This window comes from Chiloscyllium punctatum, chromosome 48, assembly GCF_047496795.1.
Source record: "Chiloscyllium punctatum isolate Juve2018m chromosome 48, sChiPun1.3, whole genome shotgun sequence".
NCBI classification, from domain to species: Eukaryota; Metazoa; Chordata; class Chondrichthyes; order Orectolobiformes; family Hemiscylliidae; genus Chiloscyllium; species Chiloscyllium punctatum.
In genome coordinates this window covers 26,616,613-26,636,141 of record NC_092786.1, presented here as the reverse complement: position 1 = coordinate 26,636,141, position 19,529 = coordinate 26,616,613, and the positions used below count along the sequence as shown (strand labels likewise).

At 41.7% G+C, this 19,529-nt stretch overlaps 1 protein-coding gene across 1 annotated transcript in view; it reads right to left on the bottom strand.

Annotated features, from left to right (window-relative positions):
• Window positions 1-207: 207 nt before the first annotated feature.
• aldh1a3 (aldehyde dehydrogenase 1 family, member A3) overlaps window positions 208-19,529 on the bottom strand; it is a 147,360-nt gene continuing 128,038 nt past the window's right edge. The window contains exons 12-13 of the mRNA XM_072564898.1: window positions 17,559-17,633; window positions 208-2,022 (exon numbers count right to left, since the gene is read on the bottom strand). Of these exons, the coding sequence (XP_072420999.1) occupies window positions 1,950-2,022; window positions 17,559-17,633 (148 nt within the window). The 3' untranslated portion in view covers window positions 208-1,949. The remainder of the gene's footprint in view (window positions 2,023-17,558; window positions 17,634-19,529) is intronic.

Genomic DNA, 19,529 nt, shown 5'->3' with positions numbered 1-19,529 from the left:
TCTGGAGCAGGCAGGACTCAGACGCAGGCCACAAGTACAACTGTGCCACAAGAGTTGTTTCACTATTAATCACCTGTCCTCAATCATACATTAATGACTTGGCAAAATCAGTTCAACAAATTTGCTGATGGTTAACCATGTGATGACTGTAAAGGAGATGGACAGGAATGGGCTTTTAATGCAAGAACTGCAGTATAATGCATGATGGAGCGCATTAAACATGCATTTATTTTGATTACATTGAAGAATTAAATTGGCAACAACCTCATCTGCTTTGCTTACAAAATAGACCTTTTGAACAGTTGCTTAATTTACTTTGATAGAGATTGCGTTCAGCCTGGAAGAAAGGCTGCTGACAGGCTGACTTTCTTCTTTGATCTGTACAGTTCTTTCCAGGTACACTGAGAGTTCCCCATGCAACGTAAATGTTACTATGGAAAATTAGTTTAATGTTTAAAATACAGAGATGGTTCTTAAAACCTGAACAATAATTTATAACAAAATGTGACATTGTAATGGACTTCCAGTAGCTCATCGAAAACTGTAAAATTGTCATTTAAACCCTTACAGACATGCATGTCATTTACTTGATAAAATTGCATTCATTCAAAAAATATTTTCAATAACTGAAGCAAAAGAATGTTAATAATTCCCAACTTGAGACCTCCACACTGACTCTGAACACAAATTATAGCTAGTTCATGAGTAAATCTCCAAAACTGGCAGATGTGGGATGTTTGAGACATATGTGTCTAAATTGAAGGTTTATATATAAAAGATGATTTTATAAATTACAGCACTTGCATTAAACATTGCCTATGGTGAATTTGGGCTTTTTTATTTTTCAGTCACAGGATGTGGGCATCACTGGCTAGGTGAGCATTCATTGTCGAGACCTAATTGCCCAGAGGGCAGTTGAGAGCCCTGTGGATCTGGGTTCACATGTAGGTCAGACTAGGTAAGGATAGCACTTTCCTTCTCTAAAGGACCACATTGGCTTTTCATGACAATCGACAATGATTATTATCGTTATTCTCTTAATTCCAGATTTTTTTTTAAGAGTCATAGGATCCCTACAAGAGTGGAAGCAGGCCAATCGGGCCATCAAGTCCACACCAACCAGATTCACCCCACTATCCTATCCCTGTATTTGCCATGGCTAATCCACCCAGCCTGCATATCTTTGAAATGTGGGAGGAAGCCGGAGCATCCAGAAGAAACACATGCAGACAAGGCTAGAATCTACAAACTCCACACAGACAGTCTTCCAAGGGTGGAATTGAACCCGGGTCCCTGGCACTGTGAGGCAGTAGTGCTAACCACTAAGCCAATGTGCCATCCATTAATTGAATTAATTGAATTCAAATTCCACCATCTGCCATGGTGGAATTTGAACCCAGAATATCTCCAGAATATTACTTGGGTCTCAGAGTCATTAGTTATTGCACTCGGCCATTGCCTCTCCATTATAACTGTCAGTAATTGATTTAATATTTTCCATATGGGATATTTTTCTGCATTAAAATTATTAATGTTGGTTATCCACCAGTTGAATGACTGTTCATGGTTAGGGAGTTTGTGTTCAGCTGATACTCTCCCACTGAGTGAAGCTCTTTGTTGAGACTGTGAATCTGTGAAGTTGTCCAGTAAACATTGATGAGTTTATTAATTATACCAGTATAACCTTTCACCAGCCAATAACCAGCATGTAGATATAAAGGGAAATTCCTGCAGTCACTGTTATAGCATGCTGTTTATTAGATTGAATCTACAAATTCTAAGTTATAACAAATAAAAATATTTCATTTGTGCAAAGTCAGAAATTATTTCTTAAGAATTTAAGAGCTTTGTCTAGTTAGAAATTCAATTTTGTCAATGTCCATATCCTTATGATTCAGCTCTTCTCCAGTCTGCATCTTGTACCATGTCACTAGCTCTTTTTCATCTGTTTAACTATCATTCTGTGAGATTTTGATGGTGACAGTTTTCACTTCTGTGTATTCCCTCAGTCCATATTCGCCTCTGTGAGAGACAACACAAAGGTCAGTGTGAACCACTAATCCACGGATATCAATTTAAACTCTCCCGGTGAAGACAGCACCTCTTGGACATTTGCAAGGAGGTGACCTGCAATTCCCAACTCCTTACCCCATGCACTAAGGCAATAACCTCCAATTTCTTTATAATGTCCTTAATGAAGCTGTTGTTCCTATAGGGAGAAATGTGCTGTTAATTCACTGGCCTATTTTAAGTGAAGTTGACTCATTTATACCTACAATTGAACAAGATCTCACTCCCAGCTTGTCCACCCACATAGAACAGTGCTCAAGTCAGTACAAAGGCAAAAAGAGAGTCCTGTCCATGTCCTGGCAGGAGAATACCACTTTATTTAAATATTTCAACTGCTACTCTGAGAAGCTAAGGCTTTTGTATAAAGCTACACTGATCTCTCTACCAGTTACTCAGCAGGCAACTGGTGTAAATGTTTGCCAAAGCCTTGCTTGCATTTGTTATGTTCAGCCTGGATATTACTGAGGTCAGTGTTCACATCAGAGCACTAAAGTGTCAGGAGACGTAAGACTGCCTAACAAGCTGTTAGCCAGCAGTAACAGGAAGCTGATGTAAAAGCTAAATTTTTGTATAAATGTCACTCTAATTACCAGGCTTCAGTGATTTTTTTGGTTTGTGATAATTGAAAACATTCTGAAAAGCTGATTTAACCTGTGAACAACTGTCAGAAGCAGTGAACTAACTGGGAGGGACAGCAGACACTGCTCTGATTCAGAAAGTTGCAAGTACTGAATTTAATAATTTTAGCAACAAGACAGAACCAGTGGCTGGCCTGCTAAAAATAACTCCACCACAACTACTGCAGAACCTCTGAATGAGGCTGGGGATATTGTACAGAATGTCCAGCTGCATTCCTTACCATGTCACTGGGCAGAATCTGCTGACAAAGTTATAAATCCAATTCAACCTAAAAAGGCAAATGAATTGGTGGGTTCTTTCCTCCCACAACATGCTTTGTGCTCGGATTAGCATTGTAACTGGGTGATAAGGGACAGCGTCTGCCTTGACTTTATTATTTAAATGAATTCTATCAGCAATATTTCTGGACCCAACATTATAATCTTCATATTTCAAATGGGAAATTGACATACTATGGATGCTGAATATTGGAATTAAAACTAGGAAATACTGGAAGTACTCTGGTGAGGCAGGACAGCTAACAATTCAAACTAACAATCTTTCATCTAAACTAAAAGGTCCTTGAGCTGGAGCATTAACTGTTTCTCTCTCTGAAAATGCTATCAGACCTGCTGAGTTCTCCAGCATTTCCTGTTTTTGCTTCGCTAGGGTCTGGGATTCAAGCCTTAGAGAACTTGAAATATAAAAATAGACTGGAAAGCCTGGGTATTTTTTTCACTGGAGTGTAGGGGGTTGAAGGGTGACCATATTGAGGTTTATAAAATCATGAGGAGCATAGATAAGGTGAATGACAAGGGTTCTTTCCCCTACAGTTTAAAACTAGGGCACATATTTTTAAGGTGAGAGGAGAAAGATTTAAAAAGGACATGAAGGGCAACTTTTTTACACAGAGAGCAGTTCGTGTGTGGAATGAACTGCCAGAGAAAGTGGTGAATGCAGGTACAATTATAAATTCATGAATACAAAAGACTTAGAGGGATACAAACCAAGCGCAGGCAGGTGGGACTAGGTAAGTTTGGGAACACGGTCGGCATGGACTGATTAAACTGCAGGGTCTACTTCCATGCTGTATGGCTATTTGAGCCAAGTCTCTGTGATGCAGATTTCCCCTTTCGCAATGTCAGCTTGAATCTGCTGTCAAGTCTGGGGGATTTCCAGGAATCTGTCACAGTGATATCATCAAGCAGCATATATAGCCAGTAACATTGAATTATTCTCATAGACAGCTTGGAAAATAAACTAGGAAATAAAACCTAGTCAATGTATTCACTTTTAATAGAAACTAAATTTAATCAGAAAATGAAGTACATGCTTGAGTTATCCAGATTGGATTAGGGTAGAAACTGATATTTCATTAACAAACTACAAAAAATTATATCTATGGATTTTTTAATCACAATGAAGAAACTTGCCATTCTACACATATAAAATTATTTGGGCCATTGCACATGCTTAGCAGTAATTTGATGGGCTGCATGGTCTCCTTGCTGTAACAGTGTCATAGTTAAAAGATAAGTTGCTGTTAAAAACCCAGAACACTTCATTTGATAAGGTGTAATTTTCTCAAGCGTTGTTACAGAATGATTAGAAGTTCTCAACAATTCCTGTTGAAAGGCCCTGAGGGGAAAGAGAAGCAGCTTTCCTCTGGGGTAGCCTGGAATTACAGAGAGCCCACACTCTGGATTGCACTGTACAATGATAAATGTGAAGACTGGGGAAGTTACTGCCAGGTTTGGAGACCACAAAATCAAGGCCTTACTTGGGCCACAGAGCCTTAAATGAGCTTAACATTATGAAAGGTGGAAAATGGAAGGCTGGTCAACAGTCCATTCAAATCATCAAGTCTTCAGGTAACAAAGTTTTGCATGAAAGTTTTAGCAGCAGATGGACTGAGATAGGTGCAGAGTCTGGCCATGTTATAGATGTGCAATTAGCAGCACAACTCTGATTTAATCCCAGGGAGAGGATTGGAGTTTGTGCAGGGACTAAAAACAATGGCTTTCATCTTCTCAATTCAGGTGGAAGAAGTTTCTGCTCCGATAATTCTGATTATCCAACACATAGTGTATAAATTAGTGACAGTGGCTGAATCGTGAGATATGGTGGGTGATAGACCTGAATGTTGTCAGCATAAGTGTGGAATTTAAACCGAAAGAACTGCAGATACTGAAAATCATAAACAAAGACAGAAATTGCTGGAAAAGCTCAGCAGGTCTGGCAGCATCTGTGGAGACAAATTAGAGTTAACATTTTGGGTTGAGTGACCCTTCCTCAGAACACATCGCTTTCACCCATCCTCCTGGTGTGAGTGAAAAGATCTAACGCTTTCTTGTGATCTGGACGTCAGATCTTGTGTCCCCATCTGTACTTTTCCCACCCATAATGTCTGTGTCAAACAGTCTGCGTTTTTTGTAGGGGGAGATGATGACATTGTGTAGTCCCTGGATTAGTAATCCAGGACATATGTTACCTGGGGTTGAACGTTTGACCAGGCGGGCCGCTCAAAATAATGAATTTACGATGGAAAATAATGAACCTAACATGGAGTTATGAAAGATGGACAATGATGGACAATGGAGAAAGTGAAGACTGCAGATGCTGGAGATCAGAGTCGAGAGTGTGGTGCTGGAAAACACAGCAGGTCAGGCAGCATCCGAGGAGCAGGAGAATCGACGTTTCGGGTTGGAGCCCTTCATCAGGAATGTTTTAATCAGGAATGATTAAAACATGTTGGGAAATGGAACCCAGCCTTGACCAAAGTGACTGTGCGAATCCACATGCTGCAGAATCTAGACAAGCTGCAGCTGTCCACAAACACTTTGCAAACAAACCTGGTAGCTGCAGACCCTACAATGCACACACAAGTTTGGATTTGAATGGGTCAACAGAATGTCAAGCATGGGAAAATCGGAAACATTAATGTGTGCATCAGACACAGAGACATCTCACACCCTTATGTGGAGGCGTCTACATGCACCCAGCACCTCTGGACCATCCTGCCATCAGCGTGCTAACACCTGGTTGGGTCAGATCGATCAGGTTGATTGAATCTGATCAATCCATTGGAAGATACTCAAGACCCTCCTAAAAGGTTAAAAATCACACAACACCAGGTTATAGTCCAACAGGTTTAATTGGAAGCACACTAGCTTTCGGAGTGACGCTCCTTCATCAGGTGATAATGGAGCGCTCGATCCTAACACAGACATTGTAGCAAAAATTTACAGTGTGATGTAACTGAAATTATACATTGAAAAATTGATTGTCTGTTAAGCCTTTCATCTGTTAGAATACAGTGATAGTTTCACTTCTTTTATGTGTAAATCACAAAACTTTTTTTTAAAGTTGCATTCTCAGGTTAGCTGTTAACAATGGTGATAGCTAGACAATATGTTGAAGATGTTAGCCCCCTGTGTTCTGTCTATGACCTGATGTTTAGATTGATTCTAATCTAAAAAGTGAGATAACGGAGTTTTACATAAATACATGCAGATTTTGAGCTCAGAGTTCTACATGAATGCATGCAGTTTTTGAGCAAAGTACAATGTAACTCTGCAAGTACAAATTCACCCCACAAAATATATGTGTGCATGTGGGTCTTTGTCTGTGTGTGTGTGTGTGTGTGTGTGTGTGGGTTGGGGAGTGTGAGTGTGAGAAAGTGTATGTATGTGTGTGTGTGTAGTGAGTGCAGAGTGTTTTAAGTCTGTGAGGGCATGCATGTGTGAGTGTGGGTGTGTGTTTGTGTCTGTAAGGGTGTGTGTGGGTGTCTGTGTGCACATCTGTGTGTATGTGTGTCCGTGCGTTTGTGTGTCGTAGGCTATGACAATGGATGAATGGGCACCACACAACAATCAACAGACAGGAGGGTTCCCTCCCAGTTGGGGAACACTTCAATGGTCCAGGACATTCGACCTTGGACCTTCGGGTGACCATCCTCTAAGACAGACTTCGGGACAGGCAGCAGAGAAAAGTGGCCGAGCAGAGGCTGATAGCTAAGTTCGGTACCCATAGGGAGGGCCCCAACCAGGACCTTGGGTTCATGTCACATTACAGGTGACCACCATTGCACTATACACACACACAGACACCCACACACACCCTTACAGCCACACACACACTCCCACACTCACACATGCACGCCCTCACAGACTTAAGACACTCTGCACTCACTACACACACACACATACACTTTCTCACACTCACAACCCCCAACTCAGACAGACACACATACACAGACAGACAAAGACCCACATGCACACATATATTTTGTGGGGTGAATTTGTACTTTCAGGGTTACATTGTACTTTGCTCAAAAACTGCATGCATTCCTGTAGAACTCTGAGCTCAAAAGCTGCATGAATTTATGTAAAGATGATTACATCGTACAAGATGATTAGGGGGTTAGATAGGGTTGACAGTGAGAACCTTTTTCCACGTATGGAGTCAGCTATTACAAGGGGGCATAGCTTTAAATTAAGGGGGGGTAGATATAGGACTGATGTTAGGGGTAGGTTCTTCACTCAGCGAGTCGTAAGTTCATGGAATGCCCTACCAGTAGCAGTGGTGGACTCTCCCTCTTTATGGGTATTTAAGCGGGCATTGGATAGGTATATGGAGGATAGTGGGTTAGTGTAGGTTAGGTGGGCATTGATCGGCGCAACATCGAGGGCCGAAGGGCCTGTACTGCGCTGTATTCTTCTATGTTCTTTGTTCTATGTTCTATGTTCATTATCTCATATTTTAGATTAGAATCAATCTAAACATCATGGCATAGACAGAGAACACAGGGGGCCAACACCTTCAACATATTGTCTAGCTATCACCATTGTTAACAGCTAACCCGAGAATGCAACCGTTTTTTAAAAAGGTTTTGTGATTTACACATGAAAGAAGTGAAACTATCATGATATTCTAACAGATGAAAGGCTTAACAGACAATCAATTTTTCAATGTATAATTTCAGTTACATCACACTGTAAATTTTTGCAATAAAGTCTGTGTTAGGATTGAGCCCTCCATTATCACCTGATGAAGGAGCGTCGCTCCGAAAGCTAGTGTGCCTCCAATTAAACCTGTCGGGTTATAACCTGGTATTGTGTGATTTTTAACTTTGTACACCCCAGTCCAACACCGGCATCTCCAAATCACTCCTAAAAGGTCACTTTGGAGTACAACATCACCCTCAGGAGTGGTAACTGGAGTGCGGTAACTTGAGAATTACCACAGAAAAAGAAGACACTACTGAAACCATCGGAAGACCAGATGACGACACCACGTGGAGACCAGCCAAGTTCTAGTCTGGTGGCATGTAATCATCCAAAGTTAATATAACATAGAATAGTACAGCACAGTACAGTCCCTTCGGCTCTCAAAGTTACGCTGACCTTTTATTCTATTCTAAGATCAGACTAACCAAAAATCCTACATTGTACCACCATTCATGTGCCTAATCAAGAGTTGCTTAAATGTCCCTAATGTATCTTACTCAACTACCACCACTGGCAGTGCATTCCACACACCCACCACTCTGTGTAAAGAACATCTCCACTAAACCTTCCTCCAAACACCTTAAAATGATGTCAACTCGTGATAGCTGTTTCTGACCTAGGGAAAAGTCTCTGACTGTCCACTTTATCTATGCCACTCATCATCTTGCACACATCTATCAAGTCACTTCTCATTCTTCTTCTTAGCTCCCTCAACCTTTCTTCATCAGACATGCCCTCCAGTTCAGGCAGCATCCTGGTAAATCTCCTCTGCACCCTCTCTAAAGCTTCCACATTCTTCATATAATGAAGTTAAAAATCGCACAACACCAGGTTATCGTCCATGAAGTTTATTTGGAGGCATTAGCTTTCAAAGCACTGTTTCTTCATCAGGTGGTTGTGAAGCAGGACTATAAGACACAGAATTTATAGCAAAGGATTACAATGACACATTGAACAAACTTAGATTGTTAAGTCTTTCATCATTTGGAATGGATTTGCAGGCTTCAGTTCTTTAATATGTAAATCCCAGAACTTCTTTTCAGTTACATTCTCAAGCTAATTTAAGGTTTGTTAACAAAAGATGACAATGCCTTAAAGGTGTGATTCTAAAAGATGGAAGACTTAACAAAATAGGTTTGTTCAATGTATCATTGTACCACTGTAATCTTTTTCTATTAATTCTGTGTCTTATGGCCCTGCTTCACAATGACCTAATGAAGGACTGACGCTCCGAAAGCTAGTGCCTCCAATTCAACCTGTTGGACTATAGCCTGGTGTTGTGTGATTTTTAACTTTGTACACCCCAGTCCAATACTGGTTCTTCCAAATCATTCCTGTAATGAGGTGACCAGAACTGAACACAGTATTCCAAGTTAAAGCATAAAATAGATTTGTTGTGTTTATTGTTAGTTCATAGTTATTTATTGTTCCAATATTAATTCTGTTAAATAAACAAATATTATTGTTTTACCATTAGTAAGAGTCGAATCATAATTCATTTGCTAGATACAAAAGTTCAAACACACCGTGTGGCAGGCACAACAAAAGCCACTAGTAGATTGGGAGTTTGAATTCAATAAAAATTTGGAATTGCAAATCTAACCATGACTACCTACATTGTTGCTAAAAAGCAAACCCATCTGCTTCACTGGTGTCTTTCAGGGAAGAAAAACTGCCATCCTGACCTAGTCTGGCCTACATGTGACTTCAGATCGAGTGAAATGTAGATGACTCTTAACTGCCCTCTAAAATAGCCTAACAAGCCATTCACGTGTCAACCATTAGAAAGACTCAAAAAACAAATGGAATCCGATGGAGCACCTGGGTATTGACAAGACACCATAAGTGACAATGGCCAGCACAGCTGTGTTGACCCTGCAAAACCCTCCTTACTAACCTTTGGGGATTGGTGTCTAAATCAGGAGAACTGTGATTCCATGACACATACAATGTCCTAGACATCAGCATCACCATCCTGGATCTGTTCTGTCCTGCTAGCAGGACAGACCCAGCAGAGGTGGGAACACAGTGATGTACAATTGGGAGGGAGTTGTCCGGGAAGTCCTCAACACTGACCCCAGAACCCATGAAGCGTCATGGCTTCAGGTTAAACATAGGTAAGAAAACCGCCTGCTGATCACCACGTCCTGCCTCCTCGTCCTCCTCCCACTCAGTTGATAAATCAAACTTCTTCCAACTGATGTTCAAAATGGTGAGCAAGAATGTAGAATGTACTCTGATCGGGGATTTCAATGTTACCACCAACAGTGACTCAGCAGCAGCACTGCTGATCAAGTTGGCCAAGTCCTAAAAGACTTTTGCTACACTGGGTCTGTAACAGATGATGAAGGAACCAACAAGAGGGAAAAACATACTTAGCCTCATCTTCACCAATCTACCTGCCTCAGATGTATCTGTCCATGATAATATTGGCAAGAGTGACCATGTATAGTCTTTGTGGAGACAAAGTCCTGCCTTCACATTGACCATTGGTGTTTGGGACTATCACAGTGCTAAATTGGAATGGACCTAACGACTCGAGAGTGTGCATCCATGAGGCTCTGTGTGCCATCAGAATCGTACACGAACACAATGGGCAACCTCATGGCCCAGCATATCCCCAATCAACAATTATCATCAAGCCAGTGGATCAAATCCTGGACAATGATGGAGGGCATGCTAGGAGCAGCACCAGACAGACCCAAAATTGGATGTCAACCTGTTGAAGCTACAAAGCATAACAACTTGGATGCTAAACAGTACAGGCAGCAGATAACGGGCAATACAGTGGCTCAGTGATTAGCACTGCTACCTCACAGTGCCAGGGACCTGGGCTTGATTCCAGCCTTGAGTGACTGTCTGTGTGGAGTTTGCACATTCTCCCCGTGTCTGTGCGGGTTTCCTCCGGGTGACTCTGGTTTCCTCTCGCAATCTAAAGATATGCTGGTTAGGTGAATTAGCCACGCTAAAGTGCCCATAGTGTTGAGGGATGTGTAGGTTTGGTGCATTAGTCAGGGGTAAATGTAGAGTAATAGGGTAGGGGGATAGGTCCGGGAGGGTTACTCTTCAGGAGGGTCGGTGTGGACTTGTTGGGCCAAATGGCCTGCTTTTACATTGGAGGGATTTTGTGAATATTCTATGAAAATGATGGACAAAGCTAAGTGATTCCACAGCAAACAGATTAGATCTGAGCTCTGCAATCCTGCCACATCGATTTGTGAAAGGTGGTGGACAATTAAACAACTTATTGGAGGAGGAGACTCCACAAATAGAGTCATAGAGATGTATGCTGACAAATGTGTTGCTGGAAAAGCGCAGCAGGTCAGGCAGCATCCAAGGAGCAGGAGAATCGACATTTCGGGCACAAGCCCTTCTCGATTCTCCTGCTCCTTGGATGCTGCCTGACCTGCTGCGCTTTTCCAGCAAAACATTTTTCAGCTCTGATCTCCAGCATCTGCAGTCCTCACTTTCTCCTCATAGAGATGTATAGCATGGAAACAGACCTTTCAGTCCAACTCATCCATGCTGATCAGATATTATAAATTAATCTAGTCTCATTTGCCAGCATTTGGCCCTTATCCGTCTAAACCCTTCGGACTTGCACACGCATCCAGATGCCTTTTAAATGTTGTAATTGTACCATCCTCTGGCAGCTCGTTCCATACATACACGACCTTCTGCATGAAAACGTAGCCCTTTAGGTCCCTTTTAAATCTTTCCCCTCTCACCTTAAACCTTCTAGTTTTGGACTCCCATATTCAACCTATTCATGTTCCTTGTGATTTTATAAACTTCTGTAATGTCATCCCACAGCCTCCGATGCTCCACGGAAGATAGGACAAGCCTGTTCAGCCTCTTCTTATAGCTCAAACTCTCCGAACCTGGCAACATACTTGTAAATTTTTTCTGAACCCTTTCAAGTTTCACAACATCATTACTATAGCAGACAGACCAGAATTGCATGCAGTGTTGCAAAGGTGGCTTAACCAATATCCCGTACAGCCATGACATAACCTCTCAACTCCTATACTCAATGCTCTGACCAATAAAGGCAAGCATACAAAATGCCTTCTTCACTATCCTGCTTACCTGCGACTCCACTTTCAAGGAACTATGAACCTGAACTCCAGGTCTCTTTACTTGGCAATACTCCCCAGGACTTTACTATTAAGTATATAAGGTAAAAACAATGACTGCACATGCTGGAAACCAGATTCTGGATTAGTGGTGCTGGAAGAGTACAGCAGTTCAGGCAGCATCCGAGGAGCAGTAAAATCGACGTTTCGGGCAAAAGCCCTTCATCAGGAATACAGTTATTAAGTATATAAGTCCTGCTCTCATTTGCCCTTTCAAAATGCAGCACCTCAGATTTATCTATATCCCCATTCTCACCGGGGGTGCCGAATACATTTGTGCAAAAGAAAAGGCTGAAGCATTAGCAGCAATTTCAGCAAGAAGTGTTGAGTGAATGAACCGTCTCGACCTCCTGCAGAGATTCCCAGCATCACAGAGACCAGTCCTCAGCCAATTTGATTCATCACAATGACAGGGAGGAGGCATGAGATTCTGCAAAGGCTATGGGCTGTGACATTCCTGCAACAGAAATGAACACTTTTGCTCTAGAACTTGGTGCTCCCCTCTCCCTAAAGATGGTTCTGGTTGTTGGAGGTTAGTTATCTCAGTTCCAAGACATCTCTGCAGGAGATCCTCAGGGTATTGTCCAAGTCAGAACCATCATCAGCTACTTCATTAGTGATATTTGCTCCATCATAAGTTCAGAAATAGGGATGTTTACTGATGATTGCACAATGTTCAATATCATTCACAACTCCTCAGATACTAAAAGCAGTCCATGTTCAAATACAGCAATATCTGAAAAGCATCTAGGTTTGATCTGACAAGTTGTAAGCAATGACCATCTCCAATAAGTCAGAATTTAACCTTGGGCCCTTGCCATTCAATGGCATTGACATTCACTCCCTTCACTGTCAAAGTTCAGTTGCACCATTTCCAAGATAGAACATAGAACATAGAACAATACAGCACAGAACAGGCCCTTCGGCCCACGATGTTGTGCCGAACTTCTATCCTAGATTAAGCACCCATCCATGTACCTATCCAAATGCCGCTTAAAGGTCGCCAATGAATCTGACTCTACCACTCCCACGGGCAGCGCATTCCATGCCCCCACCACTCTCTGGGTAAAGAACCCACCCCTGACATCTCCCCTATACCTTCCACCGTTCACCTTAAATTTATGTCCCCTTGTAACACTCTGTTGTACCCGGGGAAAAAGTTTCTGACTGTCTACTCTATCTATTCCTCTGATCATCTTATAAACCTCTATCAAGTCACCCCTCATCCTTCGCCGTTCCAACGAGAAAAGGCCGAGAACTCTCAACCTATCCTCGTACGACCTACTCTCCATTCCAGGCAACATCCTGGTAAATCTTCTCTGCACCCTCTCCAAAGCTTCCACATCTTTCCTAAAGTGAGGCGACCAGAACTGCACACAGTACTCCAAATGTGGCCTAACCAAAGTCCTGTACAGCTGCAACATCACCTCACGACTCTTGAATTCAATCCCTCTGCTAATGAACGATAATACTCCATAGGCCTTCTTACAAACTCTATCCACCTGAGTGGCAACCTTCAAAGATCTATGTACATAGACCCCAAGATCCCTCTGTTCCTCCACCTGACCAAGAACCCTACCATTAACCCTGTATTCCGCATTCTTATTTGTTCTTCCAAAATGGACAACTTCACACTTGGCAGGGTTGAACTCCATCTGCCACTCCTCAGCCCAGCTCTGCATCATATCTAAGTCCCTCTGCAGCCGACAACAGCCCTCCTCACTGTCCACAACTCCACCTATCTTTGTATCATCTGCAAATTTACTGACCCACCCTTCGACTCCCTCATCTAAGTCATTAATAAAAATTACAAACAGCAGAGGACCCAGAACTGATCCCTGCGGAACTCCACTTGTAACTGGACTCCATGCTGAATATTTACCATCTACTACCACTCTCTGACTTCGACCGGTTAGCCAGTTTTCTATCCAATTGGCCAAATTTCCCTCTATCCCATGCCTCCTGACTTTCCGCATAAGCCTACCATGGGGAACCTTATCAAATGCCTTACTAAAATCCATGTACACTACATCCACTGCTCTACCCTCATCCACATGCTTGGTCACCTCCTCGAAGAATTCAATAAGACTTGTAAGGCAAGACCTACCCTTCACAAATCCGTGCTGGCTGTCCCTAATCAAGCAGTGCCGTTCCAGATACTCGTAAATCCTATCCCTCAGTACCCTTTCCATTACTTTGCCTACCACAAGATGTGCTGCAGAAAGTCACCGACGCCTCTTAGGCAGCAGCTTCCAAAACACAATCACTTCCATTTAGAAGAGCAAGGGCAGCAGACACAGGAACTCACCATATGCAAGTTTTCCTCAAGTCACTGTTGGAAATATATCACCGTAGCTTCAGTGTTGCCCGATCAGAATGCTAGAACTCCCTACTTTCCACACCAAATGGACTGCCGTGGCTCAAGAAGTTCACTCACCACCATCTTCTCAAGGGAAGGTAAGGGTGGGCATAAATGCTGAACCAACCAGAGATAGCCACATAACACAAACAGATTTTTTAAAATTGTGAATGAGTGTGCATATATTTCTGTTTTTGAAGGGGCAAAGATTAAGTTTCATAGTAGTAGATTAGAAATCCTTCCTTTTCTCTGCTAGTTTTTAAAGATAATTATATTTATTGTAACAAATTATTTTCTGGTATAACCTGGTATAAATTGCTTTTGGTCTTGAATAGCTATTGGTCAGTTAAATTGAATACACCTTTGGTAATGTATTTGGAGTTATACATTTTGAAAAGCTTTAGAATGGTTGGTCCTGGTTATTGGTGCACTCCTCCCTCGTAAATTGTGACAGATTGGATAGATCAGTGGGAGGTGTGGGGGGTGGGTGCAGTGCCACTCAGCTGGATAACAGCAGAGGACTGATGAAGGAGGATGGTATTCTCACTGTGTCAAAGATTGCATACAAAATCAGAAGGACAACTAGAGAATATTAACCTTTGTCACGGGCTCACAGAATGCTCTTTGTGACTTTGATAGCAGACATTCAGTGAATTGCAAACCTATCTCTGAAATCAGAGTTTGTGCATCCTGTGCAATGGCTTCTCTTCCTGCCCCAAACAAATTACTTCCCAACTTTCCCAAGTCCAATGGAATGGCCACATGTACGTATCCTTAATCCCTTTCCCCTTCCTCCAAAACCTGCATCATCAGCTTTCAAGCTCACTTGTGCCCTCAGCTTTCTTGCCTGCCCCACCTCACTTTTGCCCATTGGTGTCCCTGATGACCTGGAACAGAGCTCACTGGATTAAGACAGACAAGGAAGCTAGGCAAGGGAGGAATGGTAATGAAACCCAAAGACGCCAATAATAACTAATGAAATTTTTGGTCAATTTGCAACAACTTACTAAGAGCACAAGCAGGTAACAGGAAATGATATGCTGGAGTTGGAATCTCTGAGCTGCTCCAGTCACATTCCCACCACAAATTGCAGTGATCTGAGCTGATCACATTCCATTCGCTCAGTGTGGAATCTCCCTGATTCAGGCACGTGATTTGAAGATGGAACTAGGAAGTTTGGAGACGAGGCTCTTGAGCCAGTTGTCTGATATGTTCAAGCCTCAGGGTGATTTTGCTCGGAGGTGAGAGAGAGAGAGAGATCACTGCAATCATGGGTGACTAATTTAAAATGTTTAAGGTAGGAGATGTCACCAGGAGCAAACAAGGTCACTGTTGAGAGGCTGAAGCCAGGTAGGTGCTTGCCAGCAGAGGGCTGGGGATCAATGAGGACTGTTTCAGTTGTCCCCCCTCTGACTGGGAGTCCACTTACTGTCTTTAATTTGGTGGAGAGGTAGCCAGTTAGGAGATTACTTTCTGGAATGGGTGGCAGGTACAGGAGGTGGTAACTGGAAATGGCCACGACTTGCAACCATTTTACAAGTGGGTAAGGTTACATCTTGAGCTTGAGCTGCAATAAGACCCCAATATCCTAAAGTTTCTCTGTCAGCTTTCTATTCGATTTTAGGGCTCACAATCCTGAACAAGTTGTGGAGGACCCAATGTTGGACTGGGGTGGACAAAGTTAAAAGCCACACAACACCAGGTTATAGTCCAAAACGTTTCTTTGGAAGCAATAGCTTTTGGAGCACTGCTCCTTCATCATGTAGCTTTGGAAGAGGATCATAAGACACAGAATTAATAGTAAAGGTTTACAGAGTCATGCAACTGAAATGATATATTGAACAAACACAGATTGCTGTTAAGTCTTTCATCTTTTAGAATAGTTTGCAAATTTTGGTTCATTAATGGTAAATCCCCAAATTCCTTTAAGTCACATTCTCGAGATAACAAGGTTTTGTAAAAAAGTTTACATCTCAGCTCAGGCAATGCATTAAAGGTGTGAGGTTAGAGTCTGTCTGTATCCCAACCTTGAGTCAGATTGGTTCTATTTCCTAAGTAGGAATTCATAAAATATTACATGGATTGACTGCCTGCAGGTTGTGCGTTTTTTGAGCAAAATAGAATATATCTGCAATTATAATTCTGCAAATACAAATTTGCCCTGAGACTGATGTGAGTGTGTGTGTGTGTGCGCGTCCATGTGTGAGAGAGAGAGAGAGAGAGAGTGTGAGTGTGTGCATGTGAGTGTGTGTATGTGTGTGAATGAGCGTGAGAGTTTGTGTTTGCGTGTGTGTATTTGATAAAGTGTGTGTGAGTGTTACGGAGTATATGCCTGTGACAGAGTGTGTCTGTGGGTGTGAGTGTGAGGGTGTTTGTGTTTGTGTATGAGAGAAAGCGTGTGTATGAGACATGGTCTGTGTGTGTGTGAGTAAGAGTGCACGTGCACGTGTGCTCGTGTGTGTATGTATGAGAGAGTGTATCTTGTAATGGGGTTACCTGTAGTGTGACATGAACCCAAGGTCCTGGTTGAGGCCATCCTCATGGGTTCTGAACTTGGCCATGTAATATTTTATAAATTCCTACTTTGGAAATAGAACCAATCTGACTCAAGTTTGGAATACATACAGACTCAGCAGTGGACTTGCCAACATCAAGGGCATTTAAATGGTCATTAGATAAACATATGGATGACAATGGAATAGTGTAGGTTAGGTAAGCTTTAGATTGGCTCAACAGGTTGGTGCAACATCAAGGGCCGAAGGGCCTGTACTGCATTGTATGTTGTATGTTCTATGACTCTAACCTCACACATTTAATGCATTGTCTGAGCTGTGGTGTCACCTTATTTTATGAAACCTTAAGTTATCTCAAGAATGTGACTTCAAAGAAGTTCTGGGATTTAGATATTAATGAACCAAAACCTGCAACCCATTCTAAAAGATGAAAGACTTAACAGCAATCTAGGTTAATTCAATATATTATTTCAGTTGTACGACATTTTGCTGTGCCTTCCAAAGCTATGTGATGAAGGAGCAGTGCTCCGAAAGCTATTGCTTCCAAATAAACCTATTGGACAATAACCTGGTGTTGTGTGATTTTTAACTTATTCTTGAACAATTATAACTCACAGCCTCACATCTTCATTTTGATTCAGTTCAAACAGACCGATCCAGTAAACAACAATGAAGAAGAGGAATAATTGGAGAGGGTAGTAGTCGGTACATCTTGAACCATATCAGCTAAGTATGGTAACAAAATAGAGAGAAAATAATTCAAAACACTCAGCTTGCATTGAGAGAGGAACCAGTTAATCCCAAATCTCCCCAAACAACATTCCCAACATTAATGTGAATATTAAATGCTTACAGTTCTCTTCCATTTCCAGACATTTTGAAACCTCCAAAAGGTGCCTGAGCATGAAGAGCATTGTAGCAATTAATCCTGTAAAACAAAACAGAAATTACATTAAACTTTCTATGGCCCACTGAGGGACTCAATCAATAGGAGAGGACAGTTCGCCATCTCCTGGCCAGTGCTCTGTAGTACAGTAAATAACCAAGCATCTTTTTCAACTGCAGTAACTCCACTTTATGTGGTTTTTCCTTCAGTCCTTTGCTAAGACCGTCACAACCCTCAACTCCCTTGTTGATCAAAAATCTGTATAATTCAAATGTATTTACTGAGCCAGCCTCCACTCTTCCCTGTGGAAAGATAATCCCATAAATATAGGATCCCAAATGTTGGAGCAGGTGGAATCACATCTGCTTGTTTTTAGTTAGAATGTGAAATTTCTTTGCTACTTTAGCAATCATGATAACATGGAATAGCATCTTTATTAAACTGGACAAAATAATTTCATATCAATGTGTTGACAAGTTAGTTGTAAGATAATATGGCATTTTAGGTGTAAGATAGATTCATACACATTCAGGAACATTACACAATTAATACTTCAATAATAAAGTTAAAAATCACACAACACCAGGTTATAGTCCAACAGGTTTAATTGGAAACACACTAGCTTTCGGAGCGTCGCTCCTTCATCAGGTGGTGTGATTTTTAACTTTGTACACCCCAGTCCAACACCGGCATCTCCAATTCATGACGACTTCAATATGGATTGCTTATCAAATATTCTGTTCCATTTTACATAAGCAAAAGCTAATTTTTTTTTCTAATGTCCTTTTAGACTTTTGGTAATTACATACATGTGAGGTGGCATTGTGGCTCAGTGGTTAGCACTGCTGCCTCACAGTACTAGGGGCCCGGTTTGATTCCAGCCTCGGGTGACTGTGTGGAGTTTGCATGTTCTCCCTGTGTCTGGGCGGGTTTGCTCCAGTTTCCTCCCACAATCCAAAGATGTGCAGGTTAGGTGAATTGGCCATGCTAAATTGCCCATAGTGTTCAGGGATGTGTAGGTTAGGTGCATTAGTCAGGGGTAAGTGTAGAGTAATAGGGTAGGGATATGGGTTAGAGTGGGATACTCTTCAGAGGGTCAGTGTGGACTTGTTGGGCTGAAGGGCCTGTTTCCATACTGTAGGGATTCTATGATTGACAGTCACTGTAATTAATTCATTCGATGTTTACAATGTGATCACAAGTTGGAAACAGGTTAACCTAATACCCATACTGAAATGGATTGACACATTGTTAAAGTGCAGAAGGAGGCCATTTGTCCTAATGTATTTTACTGAATCTCTGTACATTTTAACTTGGAGAATGGCAGAAAATTTGTTTCATAACCTTGTGCATTGTTTCTATTTAAAAATTCATCTAGCACTTTCTTAAATGCCACAGTTGAACTTCCACCAAATGTCCAGACCCTAATTAATCACTGAATGAAAAAGTCATTTCTTCCCTATCACCCTTGTTTACTTTGTACATCACTTTAAATCTATGCCGTCTCGTTCTTGTTCATTTTACAGGTATGAATTCTAACATTCTATAGATTCTTGAATGATTCCTGCAGATTGAAAGGAAGCAAATGCTATCCCACTATTCAAGATGGGAGCAAGGTGGAAAGGAAGGGAACTACAGACCTGTTTGCCTCTGATCAGTAGTTGCGGAATATGCTGGAATCTATGCTGGAATCTATTATAAAGTATCAGATAAATAGATGCTTGGATGACAGTAATAATTAGCATGGATTTGTGAATGGGCAATCATGTTTAATAAACTTGCTGGAAACTTTCAAAAAAAATTACAACAAAATTGATAAAGGAAAGTTAATGTATATAGTACATTAATGGAGTGGCACGGTGACTCAGCAGTTAGCACTGCTGCCTCACAGCGCCAGGGTCCTGGGTTCAATTCCCACCTCAGGCGACTCTGTGTGGA